This window comes from Sebastes umbrosus, chromosome 13 (assembly GCF_015220745.1).
Source record: "Sebastes umbrosus isolate fSebUmb1 chromosome 13, fSebUmb1.pri, whole genome shotgun sequence".
Lineage (NCBI taxonomy): Eukaryota > Metazoa > Chordata > Actinopteri > Perciformes > Sebastidae > Sebastes > Sebastes umbrosus.
Window position 1 is genome coordinate 16,882,760 of NC_051281.1, and position 19,223 is coordinate 16,901,982.

At 39.5% G+C, this 19,223-nt stretch overlaps 1 protein-coding gene across 5 annotated transcripts in view; it reads right to left on the bottom strand.

Annotated features, from left to right (window-relative positions):
• Positions 1-19,223, bottom strand: part of zmp:0000001200 (dedicator of cytokinesis protein 9) — a 111,050-nt gene that overhangs the window by 10,912 nt on the left and 80,915 nt on the right. For 3 of the 5 annotated variants that reach the window (XM_037789444.1, XM_037789443.1, XM_037789446.1), the window contains 22 exons: positions 17,825-18,003; positions 17,602-17,718; positions 16,455-16,566; positions 16,228-16,361; positions 13,147-13,261; positions 12,985-13,051; positions 12,839-12,886; positions 10,047-10,183; positions 8,509-8,624; positions 8,192-8,329; positions 7,925-8,107; positions 7,117-7,230; positions 6,796-7,011; positions 6,519-6,576; positions 6,314-6,420; positions 5,404-5,526; positions 5,173-5,286; positions 3,051-3,197; positions 2,758-2,968; positions 1,054-1,244; positions 847-947; positions 630-768 (listed from right to left, as the gene is read on the bottom strand). In XM_037789444.1, the coding sequence (XP_037645372.1) occupies positions 630-768; positions 847-947; positions 1,054-1,244; positions 2,758-2,968; positions 3,051-3,197; positions 5,173-5,286; positions 5,404-5,526; positions 6,314-6,420; positions 6,519-6,576; positions 6,796-7,011; positions 7,117-7,230; positions 7,925-8,107; positions 8,192-8,329; positions 8,509-8,624; positions 10,047-10,183; positions 12,839-12,886; positions 12,985-13,051; positions 13,147-13,261; positions 16,228-16,361; positions 16,455-16,566; positions 17,602-17,718; positions 17,825-18,003 (2,867 nt within the window). Of the gene's footprint in view, positions 1-629; positions 769-846; positions 948-1,053; positions 1,245-2,757; positions 2,969-3,050; positions 3,198-5,172; positions 5,287-5,403; positions 5,527-6,313; positions 6,421-6,518; positions 6,577-6,795; positions 7,012-7,116; positions 7,231-7,924; positions 8,108-8,191; positions 8,330-8,508; positions 8,625-9,697; positions 9,742-10,046; positions 10,184-12,838; positions 12,887-12,984; positions 13,052-13,146; positions 13,262-16,227; positions 16,362-16,454; positions 16,567-17,601; positions 17,719-17,824; positions 18,004-19,223 lie in introns of all 5 variants that reach the window. The other 2 variants (XM_037789447.1, XM_037789445.1) reach the window with 1 other exon arrangement.

Genomic DNA, 19,223 nt, shown 5'->3' on the forward strand with positions numbered 1-19,223 from the left:
CTCAATATGAGCTTTTATTTTATAGTCATCTTTGGTTTTGGATTGTTGGTCGGACAAAATAAGACATTTGAAGACTTGAACTCCAGATACTGAAATGGATGTTTTTCCACTGTTTTATGATGTTTTATAGACCAAACAATTAATTATTAATCAAGAGTATGAACGTCAGATTAATCGGTAATGAAAATAATTGTTAGTTGAAAATACTTTTGCTGATTTTTTTATTACCTGGCTGTAAAGATAAGGCCCGTCTGTGATCCGATCAGATAACTATTTAGTGCCTTTTAAAGGTCAAGAGATGGACCTTAGCTTACGCAGCTTTCTGTTCCTGTCATATGACAGAGATGCAACATCCTACAGCAATCAATATTTGGGGTAATATCTGAGAACAGATGCGTCTTGTCTGGCTGGATCAACAACTAACAACTCAGTCTTTATTGCATACTGGAGCAATTGCATTACCATCCAATCTGCTCATGTCAGCACAAGGGGAAAAACAGAGAATGGTGTTATCAAAGAGCGTGTTATCAATCATTATCAAATATTTAATGCATGCCAAATCACGTCTCAGCAGTTTACAGTTGTAACATTAGTAATGCAGGATGTAATTACACTGATACTGTACTCACTTGCTCATGCATGATGATGGACAGCTCTCTGGCTAGGTCTCTATAGTTGGCCTTCATCTCATCGTGATACTCCTGTTGGTCCTCTTTGATCAGACGCTCATTAATACCTAAGCCGTGGCCACAAGCCTCCACAAAATGCCTAAACAAAAAATACAGCGTTAAAGGAGAATTGCACCAAGTCGATTTGTGCACACACTGTAAGCTGTTGACATCTCACCTGAAGACCTCTTTCAGCTGTTTGACCTTGTTATCGGGATTCTTCTTGGCGCACGCATCATCCAGAAAAGCTCGCGCGTATGCAAGCGGTCCTGCATTTACCTGAGGGAGGATGTAGGAGCCGTGTCATGTTTTACATGTCATGTTATCATTTCATTGGGTATGTTTAGCGTGTGTTTGTGTGTGTATATGATCACAAAGCAGGCACCTGGACGCTGATGCTGCCCTGCAGTTTGAGCTGCAGACGGATCATGTCCACCTCGCTGGAGGAGCAGAGCTGCTTGATCTCGGCCACCTTCTTGCTCATCTCGTCGATGGCCACCTCGATGGGGCTCAGGTCAGTGTGGTGTTGATACATCACTGCGATACGTTTCTTTACGTAGGGGAAACAATGCGTGGCTGGGGGGGACAGAAACGAGATGAGGAGGGGGGGTTAACAGCTGGCCTCTCAGTTCATGACTCTTCTCATATGTGCTTTTCTGAGTTTTACAGCTCAGGATCCACTCCTGGGGTAGTGTGTGTACTGTGCATCTTTTAAAAACTCTCAGATAATAAAGATAAGAATGTAAGGTTGAACCTTTGGATCTTTTGCACCATAAAACATTACGACTGTGATTAGGATTAGGACAGGTCCTTGACAAACAGCTGACACGTTAAGAATCTAATCAAGATCTTCCATTCATGCACAGGACCTTGTAATACCTCAACAGCTGATACACACGTGACAGCCTTCCACATAGTGTGTATTTGAAGCCTGTTTTCTTCAAATGTGTCAATATGCAGACAACGGGAGGAGGTGGTCTATAGTTTGGGAGGAAAGTGAAACATGTATCTCACTTTTTAGACTGTTTAAAGGAACTGTGTGTAACATTTTGGGGCATCTATTAGCAGAAATGGCATGTAATGCTCATAACTATATTTCCATTAGTGTATAATCACCTGAATCTAAGAATGGTTGTGTTAGCTTAGAATGAGTCCTTCATATCTACATAGGGAGCGGGTCCTCTCCACGGAGTCCGCCATGTTTGGACAAACCAAACACTGGCTCTAGAGAGACTTTTGTGTTTTTAAGTAACCTGAAGGCCACTAGAGTTCTCCAACACGCTTGTGTTGAGTGCTAAACCATGGTACCACCAGCTGCCGTCTGACTTCCATGGCTCCTAAAGTAGTGTTATTATGGTAACGGCGTTACTACATGTACGGTTTTACACTTGGAGGAGTGAGCTCAGGGGTACTCAGTTGGTTGCAAACTGCAACCACACCACTAGATGCCACCAAATCCAACGCAATGTACCCTGAAAAATCTGTTGATGCAGGAGATATTTAATGACTTAATATTATCTTAAAGGAGAACTATTCAGCCCTTGATAACAGTTACATAATATCTTCTTTCTAAAGTCTGAAAAAGTATCCCTGTTAATGGCATCTGCTACCTACTAGAGATTAAGGGATATCTCTGCCTTAGTTGCACCAATATTTACATTTTATTACACGGCTTTGTTGAATACTTGATTGTGACTGATCAATCATGGCGTTCTACGGTCTGGTATTTCTTTATAGCAGACCGTTGCTATGTATAACAGACCGTTGCTATGGATGCAGTTCTGATCTCGAGTCTGGAAGACCATTTTTGTGTCAAATAATTGATTTCTTAAGTAAGTAGCTGTGTAATAAGCAGGATAATGTACAGTTAGTGGGTCATTGTTGTGAAATAAACCCCTTCAGGGCGATGCAAAACCGATGCAAGTGCCGGGGTTTATTTCACAACAATGACCGGCTCGCTGTACATTACGCACTCCATATTATTTTCCTTGCAAGTCCCCAATTTTATGGAAGTGCAATACTAAATTGCTAGAGTATTCCATTAAGAGCTTTTGTACCACTACCACCTACAGTATACAGGGTTACCTACTGGTTAGTATAGTCCGGCGTTTGCACTGCTCCTCCACCCCGCCTTGCTTTTTGCCTGATATGGTGAAAGGCATCTCAAACACAAAGCGACGGATGTTGTGGCTCTTCTCGAACTCCGTCTTCCTGTCCACCAGCTCCTTCTCCTCCAGGTAAGGGGTCACATGTGTCACTTGGATGTACGCATACTTAGAGTCCAGGTCTTTGGGGTTAATCTGCAGAGAGTACATGTCATTACAACAGATCAGTGCCATGTTTTATGAATCTTATGGGTCAACCGTCATCACAAAGTCTTACCCTTCCAGAGTCCTGGATCATCTTCACGTTCTCCTGTCCAAACTTGTCACAGTACAGCTTAAGGAGCCTCTGAGATACCTCTGCCAGAGGGGTGAATTTGGGTTCTTTGTAGATGTACTCCTTACCATCTTCATCTTCAAAGAAGCCCTAAAAGCAGATAAAACATGGTCAGAATGAATGAAAACAAACAGTGTCTTTGTCTAATAAGATATAAAGAAGCAAACATCAAACCATACATGGGCTGTGAGTGGGAGTCTTTCCAACAATTTTTTAAAATGAAATGGTAAAATACGCTTTAAGTCTCAGCTCTGGGCTGAAAGATTTGGCAGACTCCACAAATACACAACCCTCTATCTACTGTCCAAGCACAGAGACAGAAAAAAACTCCACTGCAAGACATCAACTAGTGTCAGTTCAGTAATGTGAGACAGACTAAAGGACACAGGTGGGGGCACTTTGTTTAGTCCATGTATGGTGGTCACAGTATGGTCAAAAGTCCCATGAACAGATGGGTGAAGCCATGCATTTACCCAGTGAGAGATGAATCCTGCAATTAACCCTTCAAGGGTATTCTACTAAGATTAGGACAACACTAAGGCTGGAGCAGAGGAGGAGTAAAAAAGATGAGCAATGCACGTGAAATAGCACCGACTGCATTAGCAAAGGAGCACAACACAGCCTAACACACCACTGCAGTCCAACTGCAATATAGAGTGGTGCAGGGATGAGGTATTTTTTGAAGGCCAACCAGGAAGTTAGCATCGCCATGGGTTCCCTCGACAAAAAGCCAATGGGATTTTTCTATTGGATTTTGGATTATTGCAGAAAACAAGCTCTGTGGCAACCAAATGTTTATGATACTTACACATTTTGTTCTGCAAGAAAATCTCCATAAATGAAACACCACTTTTATGATTTTTGAATTGTGAATGCAATCGTCAGAAGTAAAAAGCTAACGTTAGGCTATGAACAAACTACAGCACGGTCGCATAAGTGCTAGTATACACAACGAGGCTGTAAAGGCGGACGAGTCGGCGTGATAAAGATTAGTAGTCTCATTTAGCCGTTAAAACTAGGGCTGTCAATCGATTCAAATATTTAATCGTGATTAATCGCATGATTGGCCATGATTAATTACGATTAATCGCACATTTTTTATCTGTTCAAAATGTACCTTAAAGGAGATTTGTCAAATATTTAATACTCTTATCAACATGGGAGTCGGTAAAAATGCTTGCTTTTATTATTGCGTTAACTTTGACGGCCGTAGTTAAAACGTAAATTGTTAAAATCTCTTAAACTTGTGTTAACCACAGACCCCATTTCAGGCATCTAACTAAAAACCCATTCAAAAAACCCATTGACTTCAAGACGAGGGAACCAGAAGTGCTAAATGCTAACTCATTTCTGGGTTTTCGGACTCATTCCTGCACCTCTCTATTGGCTTTCATATTGATTTACCTCAGCCTCTGAGTCAGTAAAGTGGTACTGCTACAGGGGTGTGGACAGCAGAAAAAAATCATTATTATTCCATGAAAACTACCTAAAAATTATGAATTAATTCAACACACTACTTCAAACTATTACATCACTGATTAGACCACCCAACAAATTATTTCACAACCTACTACAAAAATGAGGGTCAGTATAAAAAATCTTACAAACTTAGATCTGTAACACAGAAACACTGGAATGAGTGCAGAAGTGAAAGAGCGACATGCAACACGACTCCAAAAACAGAAAGCAGCGACGGTGGTGACCGATTGTTACTGTAAGCAACAAACTATGACTGAGAGAAGTGCAATGAATTACAGCAGCACCAACACCACACAAAGACCGCTCAGAACGGCTAGCAAGGTCTACTGCACAACTTACCGCTGCCTTCAAAGAGGATAAAAAGCAGAAAAGGGTATTAGAGTGGATCATAAAATGCCACTGCGTGTGATCATGCTCTTAAAAATAACAAAGAAACACCTTCATCACCCCGCCATGCTCATTGTGGATTACTTTGCAACACCAAATTAATACGGGTGCTCTTTTGTGAAATTAAGTTGGATTCATTTCAAATACAGTTAGTGCAGAAATCAAATAAACAACACGTCACAATATCAGTTAAACTCACCTGGCCAAAGAAGGCCACTCTGAAGTAGGTGCCCAGCAGTCTCTTGCATGTGTGCATGACCTCTGTCACTTTGCTGTATGCACGGTGCAGGGTGTCATACAGGTGGGCCAGTTTCTGTGCAAAGTAATAAAAATACCATTAAAAATCTGATTAGAATTTGTAGACACTAATGTCACAACCTGGGCTAAACTAGTGGGGATTGTTGTTGGGAGATAAAAACGTTAAATGTACCTCAAAGTCCCTGCGCTTCTCATAAATGGGGATTATGAGCTTGTAGATGTCGCAGATGAGCTCGTAACGCTCAGCTTTCCACAGTCCATCGGCACACTCCTCCAGAAGCTCCATCAGGACGTCCTGAGGGAACGACAGAAGGGGAAACAGAAATATAGCTTAAATAAAGTGTTTGATGAGTCTATGTCTCTTCTATCATGAATAAAGGTGACTATAAGGAAGTGAAGAAAAACACACATCTACATGTATTCTAGTGAGGTGTGGCTCGCTGGTCGCTCGCTTAAAGATCTTTATTTTGAAGACAGCAATGAGTGTCCAAACATGGGGCCTCATGCAGGAAGCGATATTCAGACAAATTTTCATCTTATTTTCGTTTGTATCCACGATTTGTTCTTATTTTGTTAGTACCCACTGATTTTGGGAAGCACCAATGTTTTCATATTTTTGCTCTTCTCCTAGGTAAGAGACATTTTTACGAGTGGTCGAGAGCACGCTTACCCAGATAAGAAAAAAAACATCTTGCTTTCAGTCTTCAAATTGTTTGTCCAATGCAAGGAGACATACATTTTAAATATATGTAACATTAAAAAAAACAAAACACATGAATATCATATAATCAAATTTAGATTATTATATGTTTTAGAGTAGTTATAATGATTTGATTATTAAACTTGTGGGCTAAAGAAATACTATTGGTCCATTGATCCCAATTAAGGATCTATCTGTCCATCTATCTATCCATCCTTCCGTCCGTTCATCCATCCATCCATCTATCTATCCATCTATCTGCTTCTTCTTATTTAATTTATTAAAATTCAAACTAACTCATGATGTGATCAAACCACCGACCGCATCTGTGTTCAGGTCAATTTGTTCAAATCTTAGCTCGGCCATTACAACAGTCACGTACTTCATTGAAATGGACGTCCTGCATGCCGACGTCCTCCATCATCGCTGCTTCTTCATCAATGTTTGGAGTCACGACACGGAACGCTGAGCAGCCCTGCTTGAACATGGCTGTACCCAGAAAGAGATGGGACAATATGTTAACAATCAGCCACATTAGAAAGATTACGCAGAATATACAAAAATAGAGATGCTCTATCTATCATTACCTTTTCTCCGCAGGTATTCTGCCACAAGCGCTGCAACGTGCACATAGCACATGGCCGCCTGTAAACAACAACAACAATAACAACTCAGATCAGATAAGCAGAGTGATGATAGCATTAATTATGTTATAGGCCAGTAGGGGTGGGAATCACCAGATTACGATATTATCACGATACTTAAGTCACGATATGATCTTATTGCGATTGTAAACATTTTGCGATCACGTGTTATACTGGACACCATAATACCAAAGTCTGTCCTATTCAGTCACACACAGACCTCTGACATGTCTCCGTTCTTCACATGGATCCGGGCCATGCTGTCCAGCCAGGTCTTGCGTAGTTCAGGTGTGCTGGCGTAAGACTTGGCGAGGCTGTACTGCAGGTCCACCAGCATCTCTGGATCTCTCTCGTGCTCCTTCATCTGAGCCGTGGCCATCAGAACCGTTCTGATGCGTTTGGTCAGGTCCTTCACGTCCGATGGGAAAGCTGTGTTCTATTAAGGAGAAAGCAGAAATGAGAACAGTCAGCCATGTTATTGCTAGTTTAATCATATCAATTTTAACCAGAACATAAATATGCGAAAAAATGAATTCCTGACCTTAATAGTTTTGTCACTGTTGGCACAGTTGTTGATTATTGACAGAGACTGCTGGAAGCGAGTACTTCCAATACCAATCACATCAGCTATCAACTGACTCACAGCAATAACCACCTAAAGAAAGAGAAAGATACACATTATTATTAATATTAATTAGGATGATTAAATATTGTTTCACCTTTGCATCTAGTTAAGAATGACTTTACTTTATACAAAACGGTATGGGTAAATATAGTAATAATAATAATTGCAAACTAAACAAATTATTTTCCATCAAACTAATCATCCAATTTTTTCTTTTCTCCTGATCTTATCAAAACCCAAATGTAGAAATAAACTGAAGTGGTAACAATTCCCTTTGCCACAAAATGGGCTTAAACATTTAATTAAAGGTAAAAAAAAAAATTACCATAAAGTATTATTATTACACCAAATAATGCATTTCAACACTTATTTGGGAGGGGTAGTGCTGCGTAAAAAGTACTGTTAACATTAATCAAAGATATAGAGAATATAAAAATGCATCGCATTCAACCATGTTTCACAGCTGAGACACCAAACAGAGAGAAGTTATGCATCAAGTTATGGTAGACGTCTATAACATGGCATTACTTCAAAATCCTGTTTATAAGCAATTCTCCCAAAATTAAGAACAATCATGAAGTATGAAGCTGATAAAACAATAAAGTGTGTTTTTTGAGCTGTTAAACAGGATCCAGGGTCAACACGACATTAGGTTTTAAATAAAGTGAACATATTGTTTTTAATTCTCTGAACAAACGTTGGATCCACAGGAGGACCATCCCACCTGTAAGTGCGTTCGGACGAAAGACTTGCGCCCAGTGTAGTCAAAGTTGCTCTTCATGAGGAAGTAGAGCAGATGGGCTGCATCGCTGCGGATGGAGCTCAGCTTGGAGTTACAACACTTCAAGATCTCGTAGCAGAAAGCAGCGCACATGTCGGCACGCCCTTCAAAAAATGTGCAGGGGAACTAGAGGGTGAAGAAGACAGACGGGTCGTCAGTGACAAACAACAACAGAGTATTGATGGGCAGGGACACCGACGTCCTTCACACCTTGTAGATGAAGGTGCGCAGTGACGTGAAGACCTGCTTGAGGGCCGTCTCTGATTGATTGATCCGCAGGAAACAGAGGTGGACTTCGAACACCTTCTTCATTAGTGGACTGTGGCCGTGGTCAGAGCATAGCTGGGTCTGTGGAGAACGAGAGCGTCATCTTAGAAACTGATCAAATCTGATTTAAAACACAGAAACAGGAATACACATTCACGTTTGTTATGAAACATTCATTACTAGAACGAAAGAACATTTATTCCAGTACAAAATTTACAAGGACAGTGAATGTGTGATAAGTGATATGTTGTGTATGTTACCTTGAATCCCATGATGAAGATACTTAGCGTGTCCAGGACGGTCAGGCACACTTCAGTAGCGATGTTAGCCTCCAGCAGTGACTGATTTAACACATCTGCATCTGAGTGACTGTAGGCTAAAGAAGACACAACGAAAAGCTGAAGCTGTTTCACCCCCACCATTACACAGAGAGGCCATTTAAATATCATATCACATACAGTATGATGATGATGATATTACTTTATTGTCAGATCAAGTTTGAAATTTGAAGATACAAGGATACATACATTTAACATACCATTACAATCACCACAGACAATATATCCAAGACCCTTTAACGTATACTTGATCTGCGATTAAGCTCCAAATTTTATTTAGGACTGACTGGTGCGTAAAAGAGTGCTTCAGTCTAACCTTATTAAAAATCGTGGAGCCCCGTATCTCCGATTTGATGGCAACAACTTGTATTCTCTGTTCAGGACACGGTTGAGGTCAGAGACGACGTTGTTAGCCAGCCTTACTATGTTACTATGGTAGGCTGATTGATTCCTAGAGTTTGTCAAGGGGTTGACCTACAGTCTTTGAGCAGATTTTGATTTGATGGAGCAGTTTTGATTTTAAAGTGGTGGACATATACTTGTACCATGAGTTTTCAGGATACACATCTCACACTTTGCACAAGGACGTTTCATACAGACGCGACGAGTTAGACAACATTTAAACAGAACAAAACACAGAGCAAACAGAGCATACTGAGACGCAGTGCGCAGTATGGAGTAAATGTCATATATCTTAAAATATGAGACCTTATTGTTAAAGGCAAAGCTGGAAAATGTAATTATGTTGAAAAGATTAAGTTTCATTCCAAACTAAAACAATCATACTACTTACAAAATCAATATCTTTTATCAAATGAATGGCAACACATTTGAGTTCTTTTTTATACTTATGAATTCATTTCAAGCAGTATTTTTTGTGAAATACACAGCTAGTATTTTGGAATGAAACCTTTAAATATTTTACATGGATGGCTTTTTTTTCAGAGAATGAAATGTAAAATTAAGTTCAGATGAGAAGATGAGCTGGCCAGAGGGATGAGAAGATTTTGAAAGCTAGTGTTAAGTTAAAATAGGCATGCTCTTAATCTTAACCAAATGAACAAAGCCAGTAACAGTCTGCAAACCGCCTGCTAACCTGATACACTCTTACCATGGTCTACAGATATTCCAAGAATACTTGAAATCTTTCTTACACTGAAAACACAAAGAAACTGTGTTAAATGATGCCATTTAACAGACTGAGCACATAGCTTAAGCCCTTTGGATGAAATAACAACAACACTAAATCAATATAACACCGTAGCCCCAATTTAATCTAATTTACTAATAATGTCTTCTGAGGCGTTTGCTGCTCGACAGCGGGCTGGGTTTAAACAGGATGGATGAGGGTGATGTTGTTGAAAAGCATGAGGAGACTACACAGAGTGAGGCGGAGGAGGGCGGGCGGGCGGGGGGGTCCTCTGGTAGAGGATGTTTGATGAAACGTATGGAGCACTTACTGTGGTTAAAAGTGTATGAGTTATCCAGGCTGCTGAGCTGCTGTAAGCGGGCATGCATCATTCCCGCCCTGTTACGGGACACAGGCAGAGTCTGAGACTTCCGCTCATGTGCTACGGGTCCTGCCCCCTCCTGGCTCCTGATGAGGAAACAGGACAATGTTAGACGAATGGCAGGTTAGTGAAGCAGGTTAGGGTGAATAATACACCATGAGTGGTGTAAATATCACTCAAATGTCCTGAGAGCAAAAGCAGATTTGCTTGTGTTCCAACCTTGGGTCATACTAGTTAAATATTTAGCTTATTTGATTTTAAATGTATGATAATAAAACATAACATACCATTTTGGGAGACTTTTACACACTGTAGCATGCAGTAAAGTTGTGCTGTATATATTGTTTTGCATGCAGTTCAATTAGATAATTATCAAAGCAGCATTAAAGGGATAGTTCGGGTGTTTTGAAGTGGCATACTTATCTATAGTCAGTGTATTACCTACAGTACATGACGGTCAGCACGCCACCAGCTTGGAGAAACAGACAGGAGTTACCACACAGAAGCAGAGCAATATACTGCTGTGGACGGGGCCGGCAGCAAAACGTATTTTAGTCACCGAAAAAGAAAGGTTCACCTAAAAAAACAATATCAGTTTAAGTGTACGCTATATTTAGAATATTTTCACTGCTTTACCTTGCCGTCAGACAGCCCTTCTGACAGGGAACAGGGAACTGAAGCTGTTGTATCCATCTATGTGCTTGTCAAAGCCACCAGACTTTATTGAAAAAACGTTTAATTTTACCTTGCAGAACACGGGGGTTGCTGGTCTACCGCTGCCTCTATCGGTTAGGTTGTCTGTGCTATTGTGCAACTTTGGTGAATCTGAATTAACCAAAGTCACACAATAACACAAACAAACTAACCGATCGAGGCAGCAGTAGACCAGCAACTCGCATGTTCTGTGGGTTAAAATTACTTCTTTTTTTTTCTTGATGGAGTGTGGTTGCTTTGGCGAGAGCATAGATAACGGCTTCATTTATCAGTAAAATGTATAGCTGTCTCACGGCAGGAATTAAACAGTGAAAATATTCTAAATATAGCGTACACTTAAACTGACATTGATTTTTTTAGGTGGGCCTTTCTTTTAGGTGTCTAAAATATGTTTTGCTGCCGGCCCCGTCTACAGCAGTACATTGCTTTGCTTCCATGCGGTAACTCCTGTCTGTTTCTCCAAGCTGGCGGCGTGCTGACCGTCATCTACTGTAGGTAATACACTGACTATGGTGCCTCATACAACCCCACTTCAAAACACCTGAACGATCCCTTTAAATCAGTGAGTTATAGCAAACGTCATGCATATAAGAATGAGAGAGACAGATACTATACATGAATTAAGAGCCAGTAGTTGTGTCACAGCACTGCAACTTTTATAGGGTGAGATTAGACATCATGCATTAAGTTTGAGAAAGTCAGTTCCACCTTCAGTCTTACCCAAGCAGGAGAGGGCAGGAGCCAGGTTTTATTTCATTTTGTTAAACTTGCCAGCATTTAGGTGAATAGAGATGGAAACAGTGGTGGGAGGTTAGAGAGAGTGAACACCCAAAGCCCTCTGGGAGCCGAGGCCAGAGCTCCCAAATAGTGGAGAGAGTACAGTGTTTGTGTTTGGATAAATACTTGTCAAATAATTGTGCTCAACAAATAGTCACACCCTTTAATGGTCACACACATAAGAAACTCTGTTTTACACTTGATGATCTAAAATGAAGACAATAGGTAGCTACATCATTGTCATATATAGTATGAAGTTTAATGGACAATATTGTACTCCAGGGAGTCAATTTTGTTTTCTCATAACAGTAGTAGTATAGTATCTATCTACTAGTACAGTGGTTACATGGAAAGATTGTTGAGTAGCTCAGTTTATTTGAAATAATATGAATTACAATTTGATTTAAAAAAAATATGTCACAATTGAGTCACCGTTGAGACGCCACATGTTTTAATTTAGAGTGGTGAAAACTAGTTAGGGAGCGGAGAGGAGCAATAGATAAACTGTTAAAAACCTTATCTAAGAGTAATGGATAAACGGTCAAAATCCTTAACTAAAAGTAATAGATAAACTGTTAAAATCCTTATCTAAGAGTAATGGATAAACGGTCAAAATCCTTAACTAAAAGTAATAGATAAACTGTTAAAATCCTTATCTAAGAGTAATGGATAAACGGTCAAAATCCTTAACTAAAAGTAATAGATAAACTGTTAAAATCCTTATCTAAGAGTAATGGATAAACTGTTAAAATCCTTAGCTAAAAGTAATAAATAATTGGTTAAAATATTTAGCTAAAAGTAATAGATAGATAGTTACATTACAGTAATGGATAAGTGGTTTAAATAGAAATATTTCGCAAAGGAGATAAAAGAATTGTCTAAAAGTAATGGATAAACGGTTAAAATATTTAGCTAAAAGTAATGAATAAACTCATGAAATATTTAGCTAAGTATATAAAAGATTTGGCTAAAACTAATGGATAAAATGTTGAAATAGCTAAAGGAATGCATACATAGTTGATGTATTTAGCTAAATCTAATGGATAAATGGTGAAAAAGCTAAAGTAACAGTTCATAAAATAATGTAAGTTGCGAATGGATAAATGGTTGAAACCTCCAGCTTCTTCAGCAACAAAAACACACAGGAACCACTGTACTAGAAGCCTGAAATCTTTCATCAAGATCTCAACTCGCTCATAAGGTTTTAAAAGAATTGATCTGATGCAACGCTTTCAGATACTGAACATTACCTTGCGATGTATCTCTTCCCCATGTATCTGAACTGATGGAGGCACACTCTGAGGGGAAAAGTAAGTGAAAAATCAGTCACAATAAAATCTTAAAACTAAACATTACAATGTCAGGGTTGTCATGAAAGCAATGTAAGGCGTCTTACTCGACTAGAGTGAAGAAGTCCATTAACTCAGCAGACGAAGCCTTGTTCCAGTATGTGAACAGAGCGTCTGGAAGAACACAGATTGACATTGGAGACACGTGAGTGAGCTCAGTGTTTGAGCGTCAGACAGAAAGATGTGTGAGTGCAGATAGAGATGTTTACCCTCAGACATGCTTTTGAGCACATGAAGAAAGCACATGAGGAGGCTCTTGATCTCGGACTGGTCCAGTTTATCACATCGCAGCAGGGTACTGCCCAGGGTCGAAGCAGCCTGGCTCTGAGGGACAAAGTATACAGTCAGACAGAGGACAGACGAATATATTATCCTATCAGGGCTCTTTGCTCTGTCTAGCTCCTTTTGCTGCCTCAAGATTAGGGCTGCACAATTAAATCGAATATTAATCACGATCACCATTTCATCACTAAATCAAGCACTTCCTAAAATAACACCTAGAGATGCTCCGTCAATCAGAAGCCGACTGAAGCCGGCCCGTTTTCAGCAGTCTCATATATCCAATTTCTTTTTTACTCAGTAAAAATGAGTATTGGGCGATGGTAAATTATAACACTATCATAATTTGTTCAAATGTAATCTTGTAAAATGTAGTTTTTAGCAAGAAACTTGAATAAAACCAGTTGTTTGAAGGAGATGTTTTCATTTCAATATAAAATAGATAATAGAGAGATAATTATGACCTGTTTAACCTCCTAACACTAGCTCTAAGCAGCTTATAAGATATAATTAGAACTACTAATACCAAGATTTATTATTCAAAGCAAATATTTAAATAAAAATACAATCATTTATTTCCTAATCATTTGAATTGTGTGTTTTTATGCAAATAACCACTATAGATGACAATAACAAAGTAAAAGCATTTAACATTTAGACGGTTGGAATGTAGCACAACATGGTCTCCAAAATCTATGAATAATCGTGATAAATAATTGTGATCTCAATATTGATCAAAATAATCAGGATTATCTTTTTGGCCATAATTGTGCAGCCCTACTCAAGATAAACTACAGGCACTGTCTATAGACTCTATTGTTATATTTTGTAATTCTGAAAGAAAAAGGGCATTTACCGTACCATAGCAATTTAAAAATATAAAGATTTTGTAGTTTACATCTGGTTTTGTCTTTGACCTGTATTGCATTAAAAAAAATAAAAACTATACGCAGTGCCTTTTAGAGAGGTTATGACATGATCAGTCAGAGTTTTCTGAAGGCCTACACTACACTAGTGGAGTCATTCACTCAGATGTTGCGGGGCTCTATGCATTGTGGAAAAGCTGCCGGCGGAAAACAAACAACCATTTCTCCCAGCTGAGGCAGAGAGCAGGGAGCAAACAGAACCAAAGCAGCGGAGCAACAGCTCTACCACAGCGAGGGTTTGGCGATGGACCAAGCACGTTCCTTTGCCAGTAGTTAGTCTAGACCATGACACTAGCTGGGGATGACTTCATGGAAAGCATGAGGCTATGGGCTTTGGCTTCTTAGTGGGTGTTTTGGAGAGTGGAACAGTTCATGGCTAAAGTTAGTTTTCCTGAAAAGGTGGGAAAAAACTGTGAAGCTGTGGTGCAGTTATTTTTGAGAAAGGTCCTTGCGACCAAAACGTTGACTCTTTTTAATAAATGCAGAGGTAGTAAGTGTGTGCGGGAATTGCCTTTTTTCTTTTTTGTTTAGCTAAAGCAGTTTGGGTTGATAGTAATTCCCAAGTGACCTATGAGTGTCGTCATTTTCCCCTTATGCCGTTCCACACATTGTGATAAAAGCTACCACAAATAAAAACAGCGCCGACAGAAAATGAAACACACAACAGCACAGACAGTGAAAATCATTTGTGTTTATGACTTCCTCTTAGATTTAGCTCGAGGCTGTGAAAGCAGTGAAAGCAAAAATGACACAGCACACGTGAGAGGAACTTAAAGGGAGAAATCCCTTAAGCGTGCATGCTTATCAACATCTGGAATCCCTTTGAGGCCTTGTGGTACAGCAGCTCTGCTTTATGCCACCAGGCCAAAGCCTGCGAATCATCTGGCAAAGAAAGAGCTTAGGGTTTAGGACGCTAGGACTTTCTCACACACACTCTAAGGGTGCTTTCACACCTAACCTGTTAGGTTCGGTTAAAACGAACCCAGGTCTATTTGCCCGGTTAGTAGGGTTCGTTTGGGCAGGTGATAAAGCTGTAAATCGAACCCTGGTGCGGACCAAACAACCAAGGTCTCGGTCAGCTTCTAAGTGGACTCTGGTTTGTTTGTGGTGTAAAAGCAACCGAACCAACCACAGGATTTTATGATAGCAGATATGTGATTTTAGCATGATTTGAAAAGCTAAACTCCTAATAAATCCATCTGCTGATCATGAAATCTGTTCGGGAAGCGATCTATATTTAAGGCCATGTATAGAAGCATGTCAGCGTGGGTATTTTCTCTACTTAATAGGTCAAAAGTTAGTTGTTAAAACTGTGTTTGTATCCGACTCTGTGTACTTTGTTAGTTCATCAACTCCATTAAAAAGTGTGTGACAGCGATCCCACAGTACGCTGATCACACGCATGTCCATGGGCTCCCCGACATTCAGACTATGCGTTCGCACCAGTCATCTAGGAGCCTTAAAGTGCTGCATAAACTTGTCACTCACTGGAATTTGATTTACCCTTGTGGGTCTTGATGATGCAGAATGACAATCGCCAAAACAGTCCAATCAACGAGTTACCTGTCAGTCTGTGTAACTTCATGTTTACTCCTCTGGTTTGTTTGTTATTAAGGCATCATGAACAGGAATCGGACCAGAACTAAAGGGCAACAATGTGTAATTAGTCTGGACCGAATGAAGCGAACTACAGGTGTGAAAGCACCCTAACATTCCCAGATGGGACACTCCTAGGAGGGAGGGTTGACTGGTGTTTTATACTTGAAGTGAAATGCTGGACTGCAGGGCGCTCTCTGGCACACAGGGGACAGAGAGCAGGGAGAAGTCCATGGTGGCGCGTTTGGTGCGCACAGAGAGCTCCTCAGTCTCCGTAAAGAAGCGCAGGACATTGACAGAGTGTCTCCGTACAAACCTCTCCGTCTGCCACGGCCAGCGGTACAGGTAAGGTGGGGGAGTTAATGGTACAAGTTAACAAGGGGTGTCTTTCTGAGGTGCTTTTGTCACAACAAGGGGACCTCTGGTATGCCTACTAAATGTTGTATAAAATGACTTTACAGGCATCTCGCAGCACTTTCTGAGTTGTACCTTGTCCAGAGAGTTGCCCTTGTCATTGTTCTTTTCAGACAGGCTGTTGCTGGAATCAGTGCTGATGAGTGAGCCGCGGGAGTCGGCGTGCCGCACAGAGTTAATGTTTGGGGTTGACGAAGCGTGAGGTGAAGCTGTCAAAAACAAAAAAGGAGCAGTTTTATATTAATATAACACCTATATGTTATATATATTTGGTTATTTTTCAGCATCATCTATCCACTCACAGGTGCCAGAGATGACCCCAAAAACATCTTTGTGCAAGCTGGTGTCCAGGAAGGTGCTGGATCTGGGAGGTGTCATCAAAGCGTTGGTAAGAAGTGAATCTTCTCTCCCATTCTGAGGGAAAACAGTGCATCATTTTAATGGAAACAAACCAGGGTTATTATAGTAAACTAAAACTGAAACTAAAAAGAAAATAAGCAGTGAAAAAATATTTTCAGTAAACTGAAACAAAATAATAACTGTTTCCCTTAAGAAAAAACTAAACTAAAATGATATTACCTGTGTAAAAAAATACTAAAAATAAAATAAAAATGAACGTACATTCAATTCAGTTTTAATTTTTTTAACTATAACATATAATAACACTACCAAAAAAAGGAGACAGCATGGCGTGACATTGAACCAGCAGATGGTGCTATAATTTGCATCGGACAATAAAGTAGCACGAAGATTAAACATCATGTATTTTGTGTATATATGTAGCTACGTCTGAGACATCATGGCTGGTCCTAACAAAAACAAACTAAAACTTACTTTAAAATTAAAACTAAAAATATAAAAACTAAACCTTTCTGATAAACTGAAACTAAACCAAAACTAGCAGATGTACTCTGAACACTAACTAAAACTAAACTACAATTAAAGCAAAAAGTAAAAACTAAAGTAACGGCTGAGAAATTCATTGTTATTTTTGTAATAAAGAATCTGAAACACAGTTTAGTATGATTAATTAACAATAATTAATTAATTATATAATTAATATGATGTGGTTGGAAAACTTGTAATATATGGAAATATTACTGATAATATTTGTTTATTGAAAAGAAGTGAATATGCTGTATTACACTGAATATGTATGGCTTTATATTACAATTTCCACTGTTTACATTGTCCATGTTGTGTGGGCCTATGTGTGAAATCAAACAATGAGATGTACAGGATAATAACTCATACTCTGAGACGGCTGCAGCACCAATTTCCTTCACATTTTCTCTCATTACTATGTTTTTCCTTCTCTTTGTGTATTTTATAGTAGTTTTTACTGTGTGGGTATAGATGTCAGGAGGTGTGTTTTGTATTTATGATGTGAATGAAAGCTATGTATGGTAGATGAAATATTAAAAAGAAGCCACTAGGTGGCTCCCTTACATTGTTGGAGTGGTTGATGGTGAATGGGGATACTTCCTTCACATTCAGCCTGTTGACGTTCTCTTGGAGCAGACCAAACAAGGGAAAGTACAGGGTGGCCAACCTGGCCTGCTGGCTCTGAAAAACAAATAAATCATCTCAACAGACTTTCTCAAGATCACACACGTCAGATGCTGAAGTGAAATGGAAATGCAAGAGACGGCGGTGAGAAGACGGTGCTTACTTTGGAGGTGTAGCGCTCATCAAATGTGTGCTTGATCATCAGATTCTTCAGCACGTGGATGACAATCTGACGAATCTCCCTGAACTCCTGCAGACCTGCACTGACCTCCCTGAGCAGCAGTCCGACCAGGAAGTGGTTCTTACAGAAGTCGTCCGTCAGCGAGTAATCCATCTGGAGGTCTGAGGGAAGAGGAAGAGGAGGATGAAGAGAGATTGGTTCATTTCTAATTTAATATAAATCTGATAATTAAATTAAACAGGAAAGCTTGGGCAGTATACAGATTGTTGATGCCATTAAATCATGGAGATCTCCCTTACTGACAAATGATTCTTGTTGACTTTCATCTAACAATCTATATGAAGCAAAATCCTGGAATTTATGTTTGACAGATTCAGGCTGTGTGACTGAGCTGCTGCTCCACATCAACAGTGATCATTGCAGAAAAAGACAAACAGGATTAAAGCTACTGATGGTTTCCAACATTATCTAAGAAAAGTAAAGCAATCCCAAATCAGACTCAGAGATTCCCCCAAATGACTGTAATCAAGTGAAATGCACTGTTTCGTCTACTTTAGTCTTTTTAAAACCTGCATTTTAAGCATGCAAGCATTTAAAAGATCAGATTTTTTAGGAATGACAGTAAGTCATAAACTCCAAACCACTTCAAGACAGAAAAAACTACCTGCACACATAATCACCCACATCTGCACAAAGAGACAATCTCAGCTTCTCTACACAAATACAACCGCAGAGTATAAACAGTATAATCTTTCTGTACAGTGTCTTGAAAAAGATAAATAAATCATGCCACATCCACCGTGAAACTGAAAGATAACTGATTGTAGGGCTGCAACTAACGATTATTTTCATTATCGATTAATCTGTTGATTATTTTATCGATTAATCGATTAGTTGTTTGGTCTATAAAATGTCAGAAAATGATGAAAAATATCGATCAGTGTTTCTCAAAGCCCAAGATGACGTCCTCAAATGTCTCGTTTTGTCCACAACTCAAAGATATTCCGTTTACTGTCATAGAGGAGTAAAGAAACCAGAAAATATTCACATTTAAGAAGCTGGAATCAGAGAACTTTTTGACTTTTTTTCTTGAAAAATTACTCAAATTGATTAATCACTTATCAAAATAGTTATTTAACAGAGATAGTGATAGTCTTGAAAGGGGGAGAGAGAGGGAATGGCATGCAACAAATGACCACAGGTCAGATTCGATACCCGGGCCGCTGCGGTAAGGACTCAGCCTTGGTACATGGGGCGTCTGCTCTACCAGGTGAGCTACCGGGGTGTTACCTGTTAATCAACAGGTAACAACTAATTAATCGTTGCAGCTCTAACTGATTAAGTTTAGATTTTTTAGCGAATCATTTGACCCATTCTGGTC